This window comes from Cervus elaphus, chromosome 30 (assembly GCF_910594005.1).
Source record: "Cervus elaphus chromosome 30, mCerEla1.1, whole genome shotgun sequence".
Lineage (NCBI taxonomy): Eukaryota > Metazoa > Chordata > Mammalia > Artiodactyla > Cervidae > Cervus > Cervus elaphus.
The window spans coordinates 70,270,784-70,285,478 of NC_057844.1; the positions used below are offsets into that span (position 1 = coordinate 70,270,784).

At 39.5% G+C, this 14,695-nt stretch overlaps 2 protein-coding genes across 2 annotated transcripts in view; both read right to left on the bottom strand.

Moving 5' to 3' along the window:
* Positions 1–14,695, bottom strand: part of LOC122686751 (ATP-binding cassette sub-family C member 4-like) — a 2,082,459-nt gene that overhangs the window by 234,437 nt on the left and 1,833,327 nt on the right. The window lies entirely within an intron of this gene.
* Positions 1–14,695, bottom strand: part of LOC122686755 (ATP-binding cassette sub-family C member 4-like) — a 105,046-nt gene that overhangs the window by 21,917 nt on the left and 68,434 nt on the right. Inside the window, 3 exon segments of the mRNA XM_043891996.1 lie at positions 3,876–3,955; positions 7,830–7,976; positions 14,144–14,238. Of these exon segments, the coding sequence (XP_043747931.1) occupies positions 3,876–3,955; positions 7,830–7,976; positions 14,144–14,238 (322 nt within the window).

Below are 14,695 nucleotides of genomic sequence, written 5' to 3' on the forward strand. Positions count from 1 at the left end.
AAGTAATTCACAATCACTGTCAAAACATGATACTGTTTTCAGGGAAAAATTATTCTCGGGGATAAATTATGTAACTAAACCCAGCAGGGCACAGAGGAGAAAAAGCAATCAGACATCTTTGCAGTAAAAGCCCTCTGCCTCCGAGTCTCAGTTCTCAATGGTAACAGTGGAAGCCTTGCCCACAGGCTTCACTGTCTGTAGGACACTGTTGCACTGTTCATTGCTGCATTTCTGTGTGCAGCTTTTGATGAATGCATTTCATTTCCAAAATTAACACTTGGAAAGAAAAAGTAAATTCCCCACAGGCTTAATCACTGATAAGTAGACAGAATAACAGAGGGAAAAAAAAAAAAAAAACAAAAACACTCCAGAAGAGCAATAATACTGAATGTGAGGATGAGAGCTGAGATGACCAAACATTATTTCTTAGAACCTCAAGTTCACAGACAAACTGAGGCTAGATAGAAGGTATTCCTGTAGGTCTCTCTCTCTCTTTCTTTGTTAAGACACCTTAAGACAGAGAAATCAGCTTCTGAAAAGAAAAACTGCCTACACAAACAAAAGATATTTTCTGAGATGACTTTGATCCCATAATCAAATTATTGGCTTTAAAGCCTTTGCATCTTCAAAAGTGCTCTCCATTGTCCTTCTGAAACATGACTTGGAAAATTTTGAGCATTACTTTACTAGCATGTGAGATGAGTGCAATTGTGCGGCAGTTTGAGCATTCTTTGCCATTGCCTTTCTTTGGGATTGGAATGAAAACTGACCTTTTCCAGTTCTGTGGCCACTGCTGAGTATTCCAAATTTGCTGGCATACTGAGTGCAGCACTTTAACAGCATCATCTTTTAGGATTTGAAAGAGCTCAACTGGAATTCCATCACCTATACTAGCTTTGTTTGTAGTGATGCTTCTAAGGCCCACTTGACTTCACATTCCAGGATGTCTGGATCTAGGTGAGTGATCACACCATCGTGATTATCTGGGTCATGAAGATCTTTTTTGTACAGTTCTTCTGTGTATTCTTGCCACCTCTTCTTAATATCTTCTGTTTCTGTTAAGTCCATACCCTTTCTGTCCTTTATTGAGCCCACCCTTGCATGAAATGTTCCCTTCGTATCTCTAATTTTCTTGAAGAGATCTCTAGTCTTTCCCATTCTATTGCTTCCCTCTATTTTTTTTGCACTGATCGCTGAGGAAAGCTTTCTTATCTCTCCTTGCTATTCTTTAGAATTCTGCATTCAAATGGGTATATCTTTCCTTTTCTGCTTTGCTTTTCACTTCTTTTCTTTTCAAAGCTATCTGTAAGGCCTGCTCAGACAGCCATTTTGCTTTCTGCATTTCATTTTCTAGGGGATGGTCTTGATCCCTGTCTACTGTACAATGTCACGAACCTCTGTCCATAGTTCATCAGGCACTCTATCAGAACTAGTCCCTTAAATCTATTTCTCACTCCCACTGTATAGTCATAAGGAATTTGATTTAGGTCATACCTGAATGATCTAGTGGTGTTCCCCACTGTCTTCAATTTAAGTCTGAATTTGGCAACAAGGAGTTCATGATCTGAGCCACAGTCAGCTCCTGGTCTTGTTTTTGCTGACTATATAGAGCTTCTCCATCTTTGGCCGCAAAGAATACAATCAATCTGATTTTGGTGTTGACCATCTGGTGATGTCCATGTGTAGAGCAACTGCTGAAGCAGTGTATTGCTTCAGCAATATGTGAACCATTAACTTCCAGATGTTCAAGCTGGTTTTAGAAAAAGTAGAGGAACCAGAGATCAAATTGCCGACATCCACTGGATCATCAAAAAAGCACGAGAGTTCCAGAAAGACATCTATTTCTGCTTTATTGACTATATCAAAGCCTTTGATTGTGTGAATTACAATAAACTGTGGAAAATTCTGAAAAAGATGGGAATACCAGACCACCTGACCTATCTCTTGAGAAACCTGCATGCAGGTCAGGAAGCAACAGTTAGAACTGGACATGGGAAAACAGACTGGTTCCAAATAGGAAAAGGAGTACGCCAAGGCTGTATATTGTCACCCTACTTATTTAACTTATATGCAGAGTACATCATGAGAAACACTGGGCTGGAAGAAGCACAAGCTGGAATCAAGATTGTTGGGAGAAATATCAATAACCTCAGATATGCAGATGGCACCACCCTTATGAAGAAACTGAAGAAGAACTAAAGAGCCTCTTGATGAAAGTGAAAGAAGAGAATGAAAAAGCTGGCTTAAAGCTCAACATTCGGAAAACTATGATCATGGAATCTTGTCCCATCCCTTCATGGCAAATACATAGGGAAACAGTAGAAACAGTGGCTGACTTTATTTTTGGGGACTCCAAATTTACTGCAGATTGTGATTGTAGCCATGAAATTAAAAGACATTTACTCCTTGGAAGGAAAGTTATGAGCAACCTAGACAGCATATTAAAAAGCAGAGTCATGATTTGTCAACAAAGGTCCATCTAGTCAAGGCTATGGTTTTTCCAGTAGTCATGTATGGATGTGGAAGAAGGACTATAAAGAAAGCTGAGTGCAGAAGAATTGATGCTTTTGAACTTTGGTGCTGGAGAAGACTCTTGAGAGTCCCTTGGACTGCAAGGCAGATCAAACCTGTCCATCCTAAAGGAGATCAGTCCTGGGTGTTCATTGGAAGGACTGATGTTGAAGCTGAAACTCCAATACTTTGGCCACCTGATGCAGAGCTGACTCATTTGAAAAGACCTTGATTCTGGGAAAGATTGAGGGCAGGAGGAGAAGGGGACAACAGAGGATGAGATGGTTGGATGGCATCACCAACTCAATGGACATGAATTTGAGTAAACTCCAGGAATTGGTGATGGACAGGGAGGCCTGACATGCTGTGGTTCATGGGGTCGCAGAGAATGGGACACAACTGAGTGACTGAAGTGAACTGAACTGATTGTCCTTCTTGGACTTCCCAGGTGGCTCAGTGGTAAGAATCTGCCTGCAATGCAAGAGACGCAGGAGACACGAGTTTGATCTCTGGGCCAGGAATATCCCCTGGACAAAGAAATGGCAACTCACTCCAGTATTCTTGCCTGAAAAATCCCATGGATTGAGGAGCCTGGCTGGCTGCAGTACATGTGGTCACAAAAGAGTCGGACACAACTTAGCAACTAAATATTATTGTTCTTGTTAAAGTATTATTTTCACCCTATTTTTAGCCAATTTTTTCTTTGTAAGTAACCACACCTGGCTTTATCCAAACAAAATGGTGCAGCAAATACTTGCCCCCTGTGGGAATACAACGCAGTATGCTCGTGCTCAGTTGTGTCCAACACTGCAGCCCCATGGACTGTAGCCTGCCAGGCTCCTCTGTCCATGGAATTTTCTCAGCAAGAATACTGAAGTGGGTTGCCATTTCCTTCTCCAGGGGATCTGCCCAACCCAGGGATTGATTCCACGTCTCTTGCATCTCCTGCATTGGCAGCTGAATTCTTTACCACTGAGACACCTGGGAAGCCCAATACAATGCATAATTTTGTCAATCTAGGCTATCTTTCCATTGGTGTATTATTTCTATATTATAAAATGTGCTCACAGTAAAGGGAATCCACACCAGACACTTGGAAGGCAGAGGGAGAACCACTTATCCAGCATGCTGCTGCTTCAGACCAACCTTGACATGACTGTGTAGACACTCCTGCCCCAGGGGTTACTAAGTTAACTCACCCTCCCAATCAGAACTGCACCTCTTTCTCACAAACACAGCCTTTACTAAGGATAACAGGACACACTGCCAGGCTGAAAGGCCCACCTTCAGCCCCTGTGGAAACTCCTTGAGAAACAGGCACTTTGCTCTTCCCTGTAAGAACTCTGACAGGACTGATATGTTACCTGGATGAAATCAAGAAATATCAGGGGCAGTAAGTCAACCATATGCCCAATGTCCTTGGAGAAACGATTCAAAATTCTTCCTGCAAGAACAGGATACAAGAAATTACTCACTTCCTCAGATAGAAGCTTTAAGAGAAACAATTCATGAACAAATAAAAACAATATTTTTGAAGAATATGTATTTCGGGTCTTCCCTGGTGGTACAGTGTCCCCACTGGAGGGGACATGTGTTCAATCCCTGGTCTGGAAAGATTCCACATGCTACAGAGCAACTAAGCCTGTGCACCACAGCTACTGAAGCCCATGTGCCTAGAGCCTGAGCTCTGCAATAGAAAAAGCCATCACAATGAGAAGCCAAGTCACTGCAATGAACAATAACCCTTGCTTGCTATAACTAGAGTAAGCCTACATGCAACAACAAAGACCCAATGCAACTAAAAATAAATAAGTAAATCTTTTAAAAAATAAAGTATATGTATTAAATATTATATATATTGGGTTTCCCTAGGGACTCAGTGCTAAAGAATCCACCTGCCAAAGCAGGAGACATAAGAGATAGGGGTTCAATCCCTGGGTCAGGAAGATCCCCAGAGGAGGAAATGGCAACCCACTCCATATTCTTGCCTGGGAAATCCCATGGACAGAGGAGCCTGGCGGGCTACAGTCATAGGAATATAAAAGAGTCAGACACAACTTAGAAGTAAAGCAACAACAAAATTAATATATTACAAATTCATATGAAATAAGCCAATGTCAGTGAGAAAAAGAAAGACAAAATAGGATGATACCTAAAGAGAAACAAAAATACCACCAAATGGCAGTGGGTGGGGAACTGAAACTGAGCCCTGATTTTTAAAAAATTGGGGAATCTTGAAGCAGTTATCAGGAAGAGTTGGTGGATTTGAGAATGTTCCCTCCCTTTAGAACCATCCCATCTGAGGCTCACTCCAAGTGCTAAATCAGTAAGTAAACAATTGCAAAATACCTAAGTTAATCCTAATTCTCACAACAATTTTGCTTTAATTATCAAGATTAATTTTTCCAAGTGATACTTTCTAAATAAACATAATTATGGTCTCTTTGTAATTTTTTTTCCCTCCAGATGGCTCACAGCACCTCACATTTTGGTAAATTTTGGATTGTGGCCATTTCTAAGTCGTGAGTTTACTACTGGCTTAATAAGTCACTGTTTTTAGAGGTGTACCAGGTGTGACAAGCACAGACTTACAAATAAGCATCTAAGAAGACCACAGGGATGTAGGCAGGAAAACAGAAATATTACTAAATGACTAAGAATCACTTATCATTGATTTTATTTCCCTTCTCAGAATCCACAATAATAGGCTTAAGGCTTAATAGCCTTAAGGCTGCAGGATAGAATATGGGAATTTCCGGTAAATATCTGGCATAAACTAAAAATGTCACCTGTCACATCAGTAAACAAAGGATGCTGCAGCCACCCCTGCAAGCATGGTGCACCCTGAGGAGACTCAGGATGAGAAAGAACAGGACACTGGCCCCAGACAGGGGAGGTGCAAATCAAAGGAACTGTAGCAGGGACGAGCCAATTTTGATTCCATGCTGGATCTGTTTCTTTGACTGTTGCTAGTCATTGCTTTGGTCAGGGAACCCTGCCCCTCTGCCTGAACGTTAAACAAAAATGGCTTTTTTCAGCTCACAGGGAGACAATCTGACCCTCACCACTTTTGAATGGCTGCAGAAAAGAAAAAAATGAACAAATACCCTCTTATTGTGCAAGATAAACGACCTTTTGAATTTACTTCCTTGCCTCCTCTCCTCTCTGTTCTATAAAAGAACCAGGCATCCAGACCCCAATAAGATGGTTATTTTGAGACATCAGTTTGCCATCTTCTAAGTCTGCCAGGTTTCCAAATAAAGTCATTTTTCTTTGCCTTAACATGTCATCTGTAAGACTTATCGACATTGTGAGGCAAGCAGAGCGAGCTTGAACTTGGTAACAAGTAATACAACTCTATGTGGTTCTCTCTTCATGCCATCACATACCAGAGACAAAGATGCTATAAACAATCTATCACAAATTCTACATTTGAAAATAAACACAAGAAAGAGTTCAATTTAATATACTACTAAAAGAGTAAATAACTGACGCCCCTAAACCTTAGGGCCTATCTTTGTAGCACTTATTTGGGCTTCTATTTTCTTGAAGGGATGAAGTTCTGATAATAGACACAGGAAGGGGAGACAAGATACACACTGTGTATGCCTGCTGCTCTAGGATTAGTGACCTTAAAGATTTAAACTTGGTTCCAAATCCTTGAATAATAAATCAGCATCTGGAGAAGCCTACAGGTCATCAAGAGACTGGTTAACAGTGGTCACAAGCACTCAGAGGCTGTGATAACAGAAATTATAACTGATAACAGTCCCACTTGATGCTCCCAAATTTACAACTGTAGTTTCCCCATCATCAGGAAAAGCAGTGTGACTTCACAGCCACAATAGCAAAGACTTCCAATCACTTCCTCACTCCAGCTTCATAATAAGATGAGATTGTATGGGCCTCTGCAGTTTACCATCCTAGGCTCCTCATAGTGCCTGGACTAAAGAACATGTGTTGAATAAATGTGCACAAGGTGCTGCACTAAACAGTCTTATTTAATCCTTACAACAGTCTTGTGAAACAGAAAGTGCAGCAGTTAATCCCATTTCACAGGAGAGGAAGTTCCCAGACACCATGTCAACATCCTCACTTAGGTTCATTAGGCACTGACCCTGTGCTAAGTGCTGTGAATGTGTTAACCTGCTTAATGCCCACAACATCAAGATATTGGTAAGTGTGTGAATAGTATCCTCATTTTATAGGTAAGGAAATTGAGACACAGAGAAATTAAATAACTAACATATAAGTATTAAAATAACTCTAACTGGCTACTACTATAAGTAACTATCTCCAGGACCGAACCCAGGAAGTTGGCTCCAGAGTCCATACTTATAACCATGACAACATCTTGCCTGGAGATTTGCTTGCCCAGTTGTATCTACCTACTTTGGCCTTGATCACACAACTAGTTGATGACCAGGCCAAGGTTACTGCTGTCCTCCCTCCAGTTACATCCCTACCTCAACAGGCCCTGTCAATCATGACCTGCAAAAACAAAGCCACCCTGGGCCTCAGCAGAAGTCTAACCAACTGAGCAGAGTGGGTATGTACGCTGATGAACTAACTCTTCATAGGAACCCAGGTTAGGAGGCTACCTTCCAAAGCAAGACAGGTTGAAGGCCTCTCTTGTTGAAGGGTGGAGGAAGCAACCATTGGGAAACCTTCAGGGACACTCTTACTTAATAATGAAGATCCACCTGCTGGGTACCACAAGACATCTTTAGGGTAACCAAAAGCCCATTGTAAAACTGGAGAGTTGATTTTATTGAAGAGGATGCTTACATTTCACTGATCTTGTATTTTAATTAATTTTACATTACCATTTAGGTAAAACTCAAAATATGGGCACATGCCAGAGCTCTGTGGTCCCAGAAATAAATGGACAATGAAAGAAAGAAACACACAGCCTGTCTTCTGTAGAGATATTCCTGGAAGATGGTCCTTCTTAGTTAGTTTAACATTATGAAACACAGCCGACGTTTTAACAACTAGTCAAAAACATTTCAACACATTTTCATCATTTGTTGGGTGTTTCATACGCCACATAACAAATGGACTCCTAAATCATCCTGCAAAGTAAGCATTCATATATTTTTACAGACATGCATAAATTGGAATAAAGGTTTATATGTTTCTATGTTCAAATTTTCTCTGGTAGGAAAAATTACCAGTGAAGCTTTTTGTAGAAAATGAATAAACATACATAGTGATTTTCTTCCAAGCATCTCTTCCATTTTCAAATATGAAAATGTAAATAGGCATGTAAGGTGTTTACAAGACATATTCATTAAGAAATTTGGTGTCTGACTTACCTATTGGATTTCCATGGAAGAACAATACCGGAGCTCTTAAAATGGTCTCCAACATTTTCCTGTGCAAAGTTCATGAAGAATTAACAAGGATGTAGAACATCAACAGAGACCTCGTTATACCAAAAAGGACAGTCGACACAGTTAACCCTGAAATAAAGAAGCATCACTCAGCACAAGATCTGTCTTATCCTTAACCATGCTAAAGCATGGAAGGCAGTTTAAAAAGGTACCATATATTTTATTCTATAAATAAAATTTGTATAGAGATTTACATATATACAGAATAAAAAACATATATATATATATATATATGAAGTAGATTCTGTAAGATTTTAATGCTTTCAAAAATACATTTATAAAGAAAAATATAAAAATCACTGTTTTCCTCCCACTAAATAGAAACAACATGGAGGAAAAAAAATCATGTGTAAACTATAGCTTCATTCTAGGCTTGCCTAATTCAATTACAAGTTCTAATAAAACTTATAAGACAGATAATTATACAACTAGCTGGTCTTCCTTTCTCCACATTTCAAATATCATTATTTACAACACGTCCCATAATCTGAAAGTAAGGTATGCTTTGGTAAAAATGAAAGTGTTAATTGCTCAGTCAAGTCATACTCTTTGCAACCCCATGGACTGTAGCCCCCAGGCTCTTCTAACCATGGAATTTTCCAGGCAAGAATACTGGAGTGGGTTGCCACTCCCTTCTCCAATGCTTTGCTACCAGCACATGAATTAACAGAGAAAAGGAGAAATAATCTACTATTTCCTTGTAATTTACAAGGAAATTTATTTCCATGTAAAGTAGCTTTTTAAAAACCTACTATATAACACAGGGAACTCTACTTAATTCTCTGCGGTGACCTAATTGGAAAGGAAATCCAAAAAGAGGATATATGTTCAATGGTTCACTTGGCTGTACAACAGAAACTAACACGACATTGGAAAGCAAGTACAATAAAAATTTAAAATATTAAAAATAAAGTAGCTACTTCTATGCCCAAGTAGCTATAAAGAGCATGAAAAGACCATGCTAAGTTGCAAGTGGACAATCTCTTAAATAATTGAACTGCAAGAAACTACAAATCATATTTTGACATGAGATCATCTAAACAAGATAATAGAAACGAATCTCTCACTATTTTATAGAACCCCAAAGCATTTGTAAATAAACATAATCATTTAAATTTATGCCTTATCAATGACATAAATGAGCACTACTATACATATAAAAATTAAAATAGCCTTCCAAACATCTCTTCAACTCACAATGCTATATTAAGTGGAGATAACTTCAGCAATATATATTCCATCAAGTAATTTTTTCCATTCAGCTGCCACATCAGTATTATTTAAATACTGAAAGCTGCTTAAATTCCTGAATTCCACCAACAGTCATTTGCCTTAGCCCACAATCCTATATGAATGTGTAACAGAAACCCTTCCTTCCTCTTTAAGCCCTCATTGTCCACCAATTCAGAAAGTAAACAGCTGGTAGATTCAAATTTCTTATCAAGTGATTAATAAAATAAATACCAAATTTCAATGAGTGGGTTTTTACATAACTTATTCTTTGTAGAAAACTTTTGCAAGCATTTCCTGTGAAGATATTTTAATTTTTACTCATTTTTAAAAAATTATTGGGGTATAGTTACTTTACAATGTTGTGTTAGTTTCTGCTGCTCAACAGAGTAAATCAGCCATATGTGTACATATATCCCTTCCCTCTTGGACCTCCCTTCCCCCCCTCCCTCCCCTCTGGGTCATCGCAGAGCACTGAGCTGAGCACCCTGTGCTATACAGCAGCTTCCCACAAGCTGTCTGTTTTACACATGGTAGTGTGTATGTGTCAGTCCTAATCTTTCAATTTATTTCCCTCACCTCCTCATTCCTGCTCTGTGTCCAAACATCTATTCTTTGCAACTACAACTCGTCATCCCCTGCAAATAGGATCATCTGTACCATTTTTCTCGATTCCATGTTGCTGTTGTTTTTTGTTCAGTCACCAAGTCGCGTCCAACACTTCGTAACCCCACTGACTGCAGCACGCCAGGCTTCCCTGTCCCTCACCATCTCCCGGAGTTTGCCCAAGTTCATGAATTGGTGATGCCATCCAACCAGCTCATATTCTGTCACCCCCTTGTTCTGCCTTCAACCTTTCCCAGCATCAGGGTCTTTTCCAGTGAGTCAGCTGCTTGCATCAGGAGGCCAAAGTATTGGAGCTTCAGCTTCAGCATCAGTACTTCAGTGAGTATTTAAGGTTGATTTCCTTTAAGACTGATGGTTTCGATCTCCCTGCTGTCCAAGGGACTCTCAATCTCAAGTCTTCTCTAGGACCACAGTTCTAAAGCATCAATTCTTCAGTGTTGAGCCTTCTTTATTGTCCAGCTCTCACATCCGTGCATGACTACTGGAAAGAACATAGCCTTGAGTATACAGACCTTTGTCAGCAAAGTGATGTCTCTGCTTTTTAACACACTGTTGAGGTCTGTCATAGCTTTCCTGCAATGTCTTCTAATTCCATGGCTGCAGTCACCATCCACAGTGATTTTAGAGCCCAAGAAGAGGAAATATGTCACTGCTCCCACATTTTCCCCTTCTGTTTGCATCAGGTGATGGGACTAGATGCATGATCTTAGTTTTTATAATATTCAGTTTTAAGTTGGTTTTTTCACCCTCATCAAGAGGCTCTTTAGTTTCTTTTTACTTTCTGCCATTAGAGTGCTATTACCCACATATCTGAAATTGATATTCTCCAGCAATCTTTATTCTAGCTTGTAAGCCATCCACCCTGGCATTTCACAAGATGTGCTCTGTGTATAAGTTAAATAAACGGGGTGACAATAAGCAACCTTGTTGTACTCCTTTCTCAATCCTGAACCAATCAGCTGTTCCATATAGGGTTCTAACTATCGTTTCTTGATCTGCATACAGGTTTCTCAGGATATAGGTAAGATGGTCTGGTATTCCCATCTCTTTAAGAGTTTTCCATAGTTTATTATGATAAACACAGTTAAAGGCTTTAGCTTAAATAGTGAAACAGAGGTAGATGTCTTTCTGGAATTCCCTTGCTTTCTCTATGATCCAGGAAATGTTGGCAATGTGATCTCTGGTTCCTCTACCTTTTCTAAACCCAGCTTGAACATCTCGAAGTTCTCAGTTCACATAATGCTGAAACGTAGCTTGAAGAATTGTGAGCATAATGTTACTCATATGGGAGATGAGCACAATTGTCTGGTGGGTTGAACATTCTTTAGTACTGCCCTTCTTGGGAATTGGGATGAGGATTGACCTTTTCCAGTCCTGGCCACTGTTGGGTTTTCCAAATTTGCTGACATATTGAGTGCAGCACTTTAATAGCACTTTAAATCTTTTAGGATTTTTAAATAGCTCTGCTGGAATTCTATCATCTCTACTACCTTTGTAGGCAGCAGTGCTTCCTAAGGCTCACTTGAATTCACACACAGGAATGTCTGGCTCTGAGTGAGAGATGACATCATTGTGGTTATCCAGGTCATTAAGATTTTTATTGTATAGTTCTTCTGTGTATTCTTTCCATCTCTTCTTGATGTCTTCTGCTCCAATTAGGTCTTTACCATTTCTGTCCTTTATTGTGCCCATCTTCGGATGAAATGTTCCTTTGATATTTCCAATTTTCTTGAAGAGATCTCTAGCCTTACCTTTCTTTTGTTTTCCTCTATTTCTTTGTATTGTCCATTGAAGAAGGGCTTCTGGTCTCTCCTCGCTATTCTCTGGAACTCTGCATTTAGTTCTAGGAGGTCTTTTAGGTCTTCACAGAACTGATCAACTTTAGCTTCTTCGGCATCAGTAGTTGGGACATAGACTTGGATTACTGAGATGTTGAATGGTTTGCCTTAGAAATGAACTGAGATCATTCTGTTGTTTTTAAGGTTGCACCCAAGAACTTCATTCTGGACTTTTGTTGATTATGAGGGCTATTCCACTTCTTCTAAGTGATTCATACCCACAGTAGTAGATATAATGGTCATCTGAATTAAAATCACCCATTCCCGTCCATTTTAGTTCACTGATTCATAAGATGTCTATGTTTACAGTCACCATCTCCTGCTTGACCATGTCCAATTTACCTTGATTCATGGACCTAACATTCCAGGTTCCTATGCAATACTGTTCTTTATAGCATCCGATTTTACTTTCCCCACCAGCCCCATCCACAACCGAGTGACATTTCCACTTTGACCTAGCCACTTCATTCTGTCTAAAGGTATTAATAGTTGTCTTCTGCTCTTCCCCAGTAGCATATTGGACACCTTCTGACCTGGGGGGCTAATCTTTCGGTGTTTTGTCTTTTTGCCTTTTATGCAGTTCATGGGTTTCTCATGGCTAGTACACTGGAGTGGATTGCCATTCTCTCCTCCAGTGGATTATATTTTGCCAGAACTCTCCGCTATGATCCATCCTTCTTAGGTGGCCCTACTTGGCATAGCTCATAGCACCACTGAGTTACACAAGTCTCTTCACCCTGATAAGGCAGTGATCCATGAAGAGGCTAGATTCCATCTGTATGCATTAATAAAAGTATTTTTTCTGTTTTTCTCTTTCTGACTAACTTTAATTTGCATGACAGACTCTAGATCCATCCACATCTCACAAATGAACCAATTTCATTCCTTTCTGTGGATAAGTAATATTCCAGTGTACATGTGTGTTAGTCTTCAGTCATCTCCAATTCCTTGCAACCCCATAGACTGTAGCCCACCAGGCTCCTCTGTCCATGGAATTCTCCAAGCATGAATATTGGAGTGGTTTGCCACTCCCTTATCCAGGGGTCCTTCCTGACCCAGGGATGAAACTCAGGTCTCCAGCATTGCAAGAAAATTATTTACCATTTGAGCTACCCAAAGAGCCCTCCTCCCCTGATCTAGTGTCTATATGTACCATAAATGAGATGAAAAGACAGCCCTGAGAATGGGAGAAAATAATTACAAAATAAGTAACTGATCAGGGATTAATCTCCACAATTTACAAACAGCTCATGCAGCTTAACATAAAAAAAAAAAAAAACAGAAAACAACCCAATTAAAAAGTGGGCAGAAGACCTAGATAGACCTTTCTCCAAAGAAGACATACAGATGGTCAAGAGGCACATGAAAAGATGCTCAATATTGTTATTTGAGAAATGCAGATCAAAACTATAATAAAGTATTACCTCACACAAGTCAGAATGGCCATCATCAAAAAATATACAAATAATAAATGCTAGAGAAGGTGTGGAAAAAGAGAACCTTCTTGCACTGTTAGTAGGAATGCAAATTGCTACAGTCACTATGGAGAACAGTATGGAGGTTCCTTTAAAAACTGAAAATAGCACCACCATACGACCCAGCAATCCCACTACTGGGCATATACCCTGAGAAAACCATAATTCAAAAAGACACCTGCACCCCAGTGTTCATAGCAACACTATTGACAAAAGCTAGGATATGGAAGCAACTTAAATGTCCATCAACAGATGAATGGATAAAGAAAGCATTTAAAATTTGTGTTAAAGATATACTTTAAATAGTATGTAATGCTAAGCTATATATATTCTAAATATTCTTGTGAATAGAGAGAGTCATGTTAATAGTTAATATTAGTCTGGCAAACCAAATTTTGTATTAATCACACAGTTGGGGAGGAGGTAACACTGTGATCTCAGGGTAAGAAAGAGAAGGAATCCTAATTCCAGACACTGGACTTCCCCTGCTTAGCTTCTCATGTTATTAGTGAAGCCCAGGAGATGAGCAGTGTGGAAAGGGGAGCTTTGCATACCTGGGGGGGAATAATGCTTCTATTTGTGGCCCATGTTGCCAAGGATTTCATCCAAGATCAATAAAAGCCAGGGTTTATTCAGACAGAACTGGAACAACCTGAACCACAGGGTGGAATTTATTTCTAGTCCCCTTGCCCATCCATATAGTGATATAAGATTTAACTAAAGCACCTATTAGAATACACAGTAGCTACATATTTCCAGTGGCTGATTTTCTCAATATGCAATCCTGGCTTAACTACCAAAATCCAGTATGGAACAAGTTAAGAGTCTTCATTCAACTTTTTTTCTTCTGCTGCTGCTGCTGCTAAGTCGCTTCAGTCGTGTCTGACTGTGCGACCCCTAGTAGATCTTTAAAATAATTATTCTAATTAATTCACAGAGTAAATGCGATTCAGATACTTAATCTACTAAGACATTACTGAATTACTCTGAAAGCCCTAGTTGCTCACACAGACTCACTGTAATCACCTTAAACTCTGGTATTCTAGAGCAGATGACTCAACTTTACCTGAATAAACTCCTAAGTACCAGTTCAGAACAAATACTACCTCTTCATCTTCTTTTAAATATCCCCCCAAATACAGGCCACTTTGTACATCCACCCTATGGAACAGAAAATGAAAAATATTACACTATAGATACACATAGGATTTACACAGATATCACAAAAAAATTACTTCAATTCAAGAAATGTATATTATGCTGGGAAGTGTTTCCCAGTTTGAAAGGCCCTGTGTGTATCTCTCTTTAAAAAATCTGAATCACAACTTTCAGTTTTCAAAATTATCTGTGAAAACAGACTTAGAAAATGAACTTACAGTGGTCAAAGGGAAGGATAGTTAGAGAGTTTGGATGTTCAGGCACAAACTGCTAAATTTAAAATGGGTAACCAACAAGGACTTATTGTATAACACATGGAACTCTGCCTAATGCTATGTGGCAGATGGGAGGGAAGTTTGGGGGAGAATGGATACATGTATATGTATGGCTGCGTCCTTCCCTATTCAAAAGAAACTATCACACCGTTGTTAATCAGCCATTTCCCAATACATGATTAAAA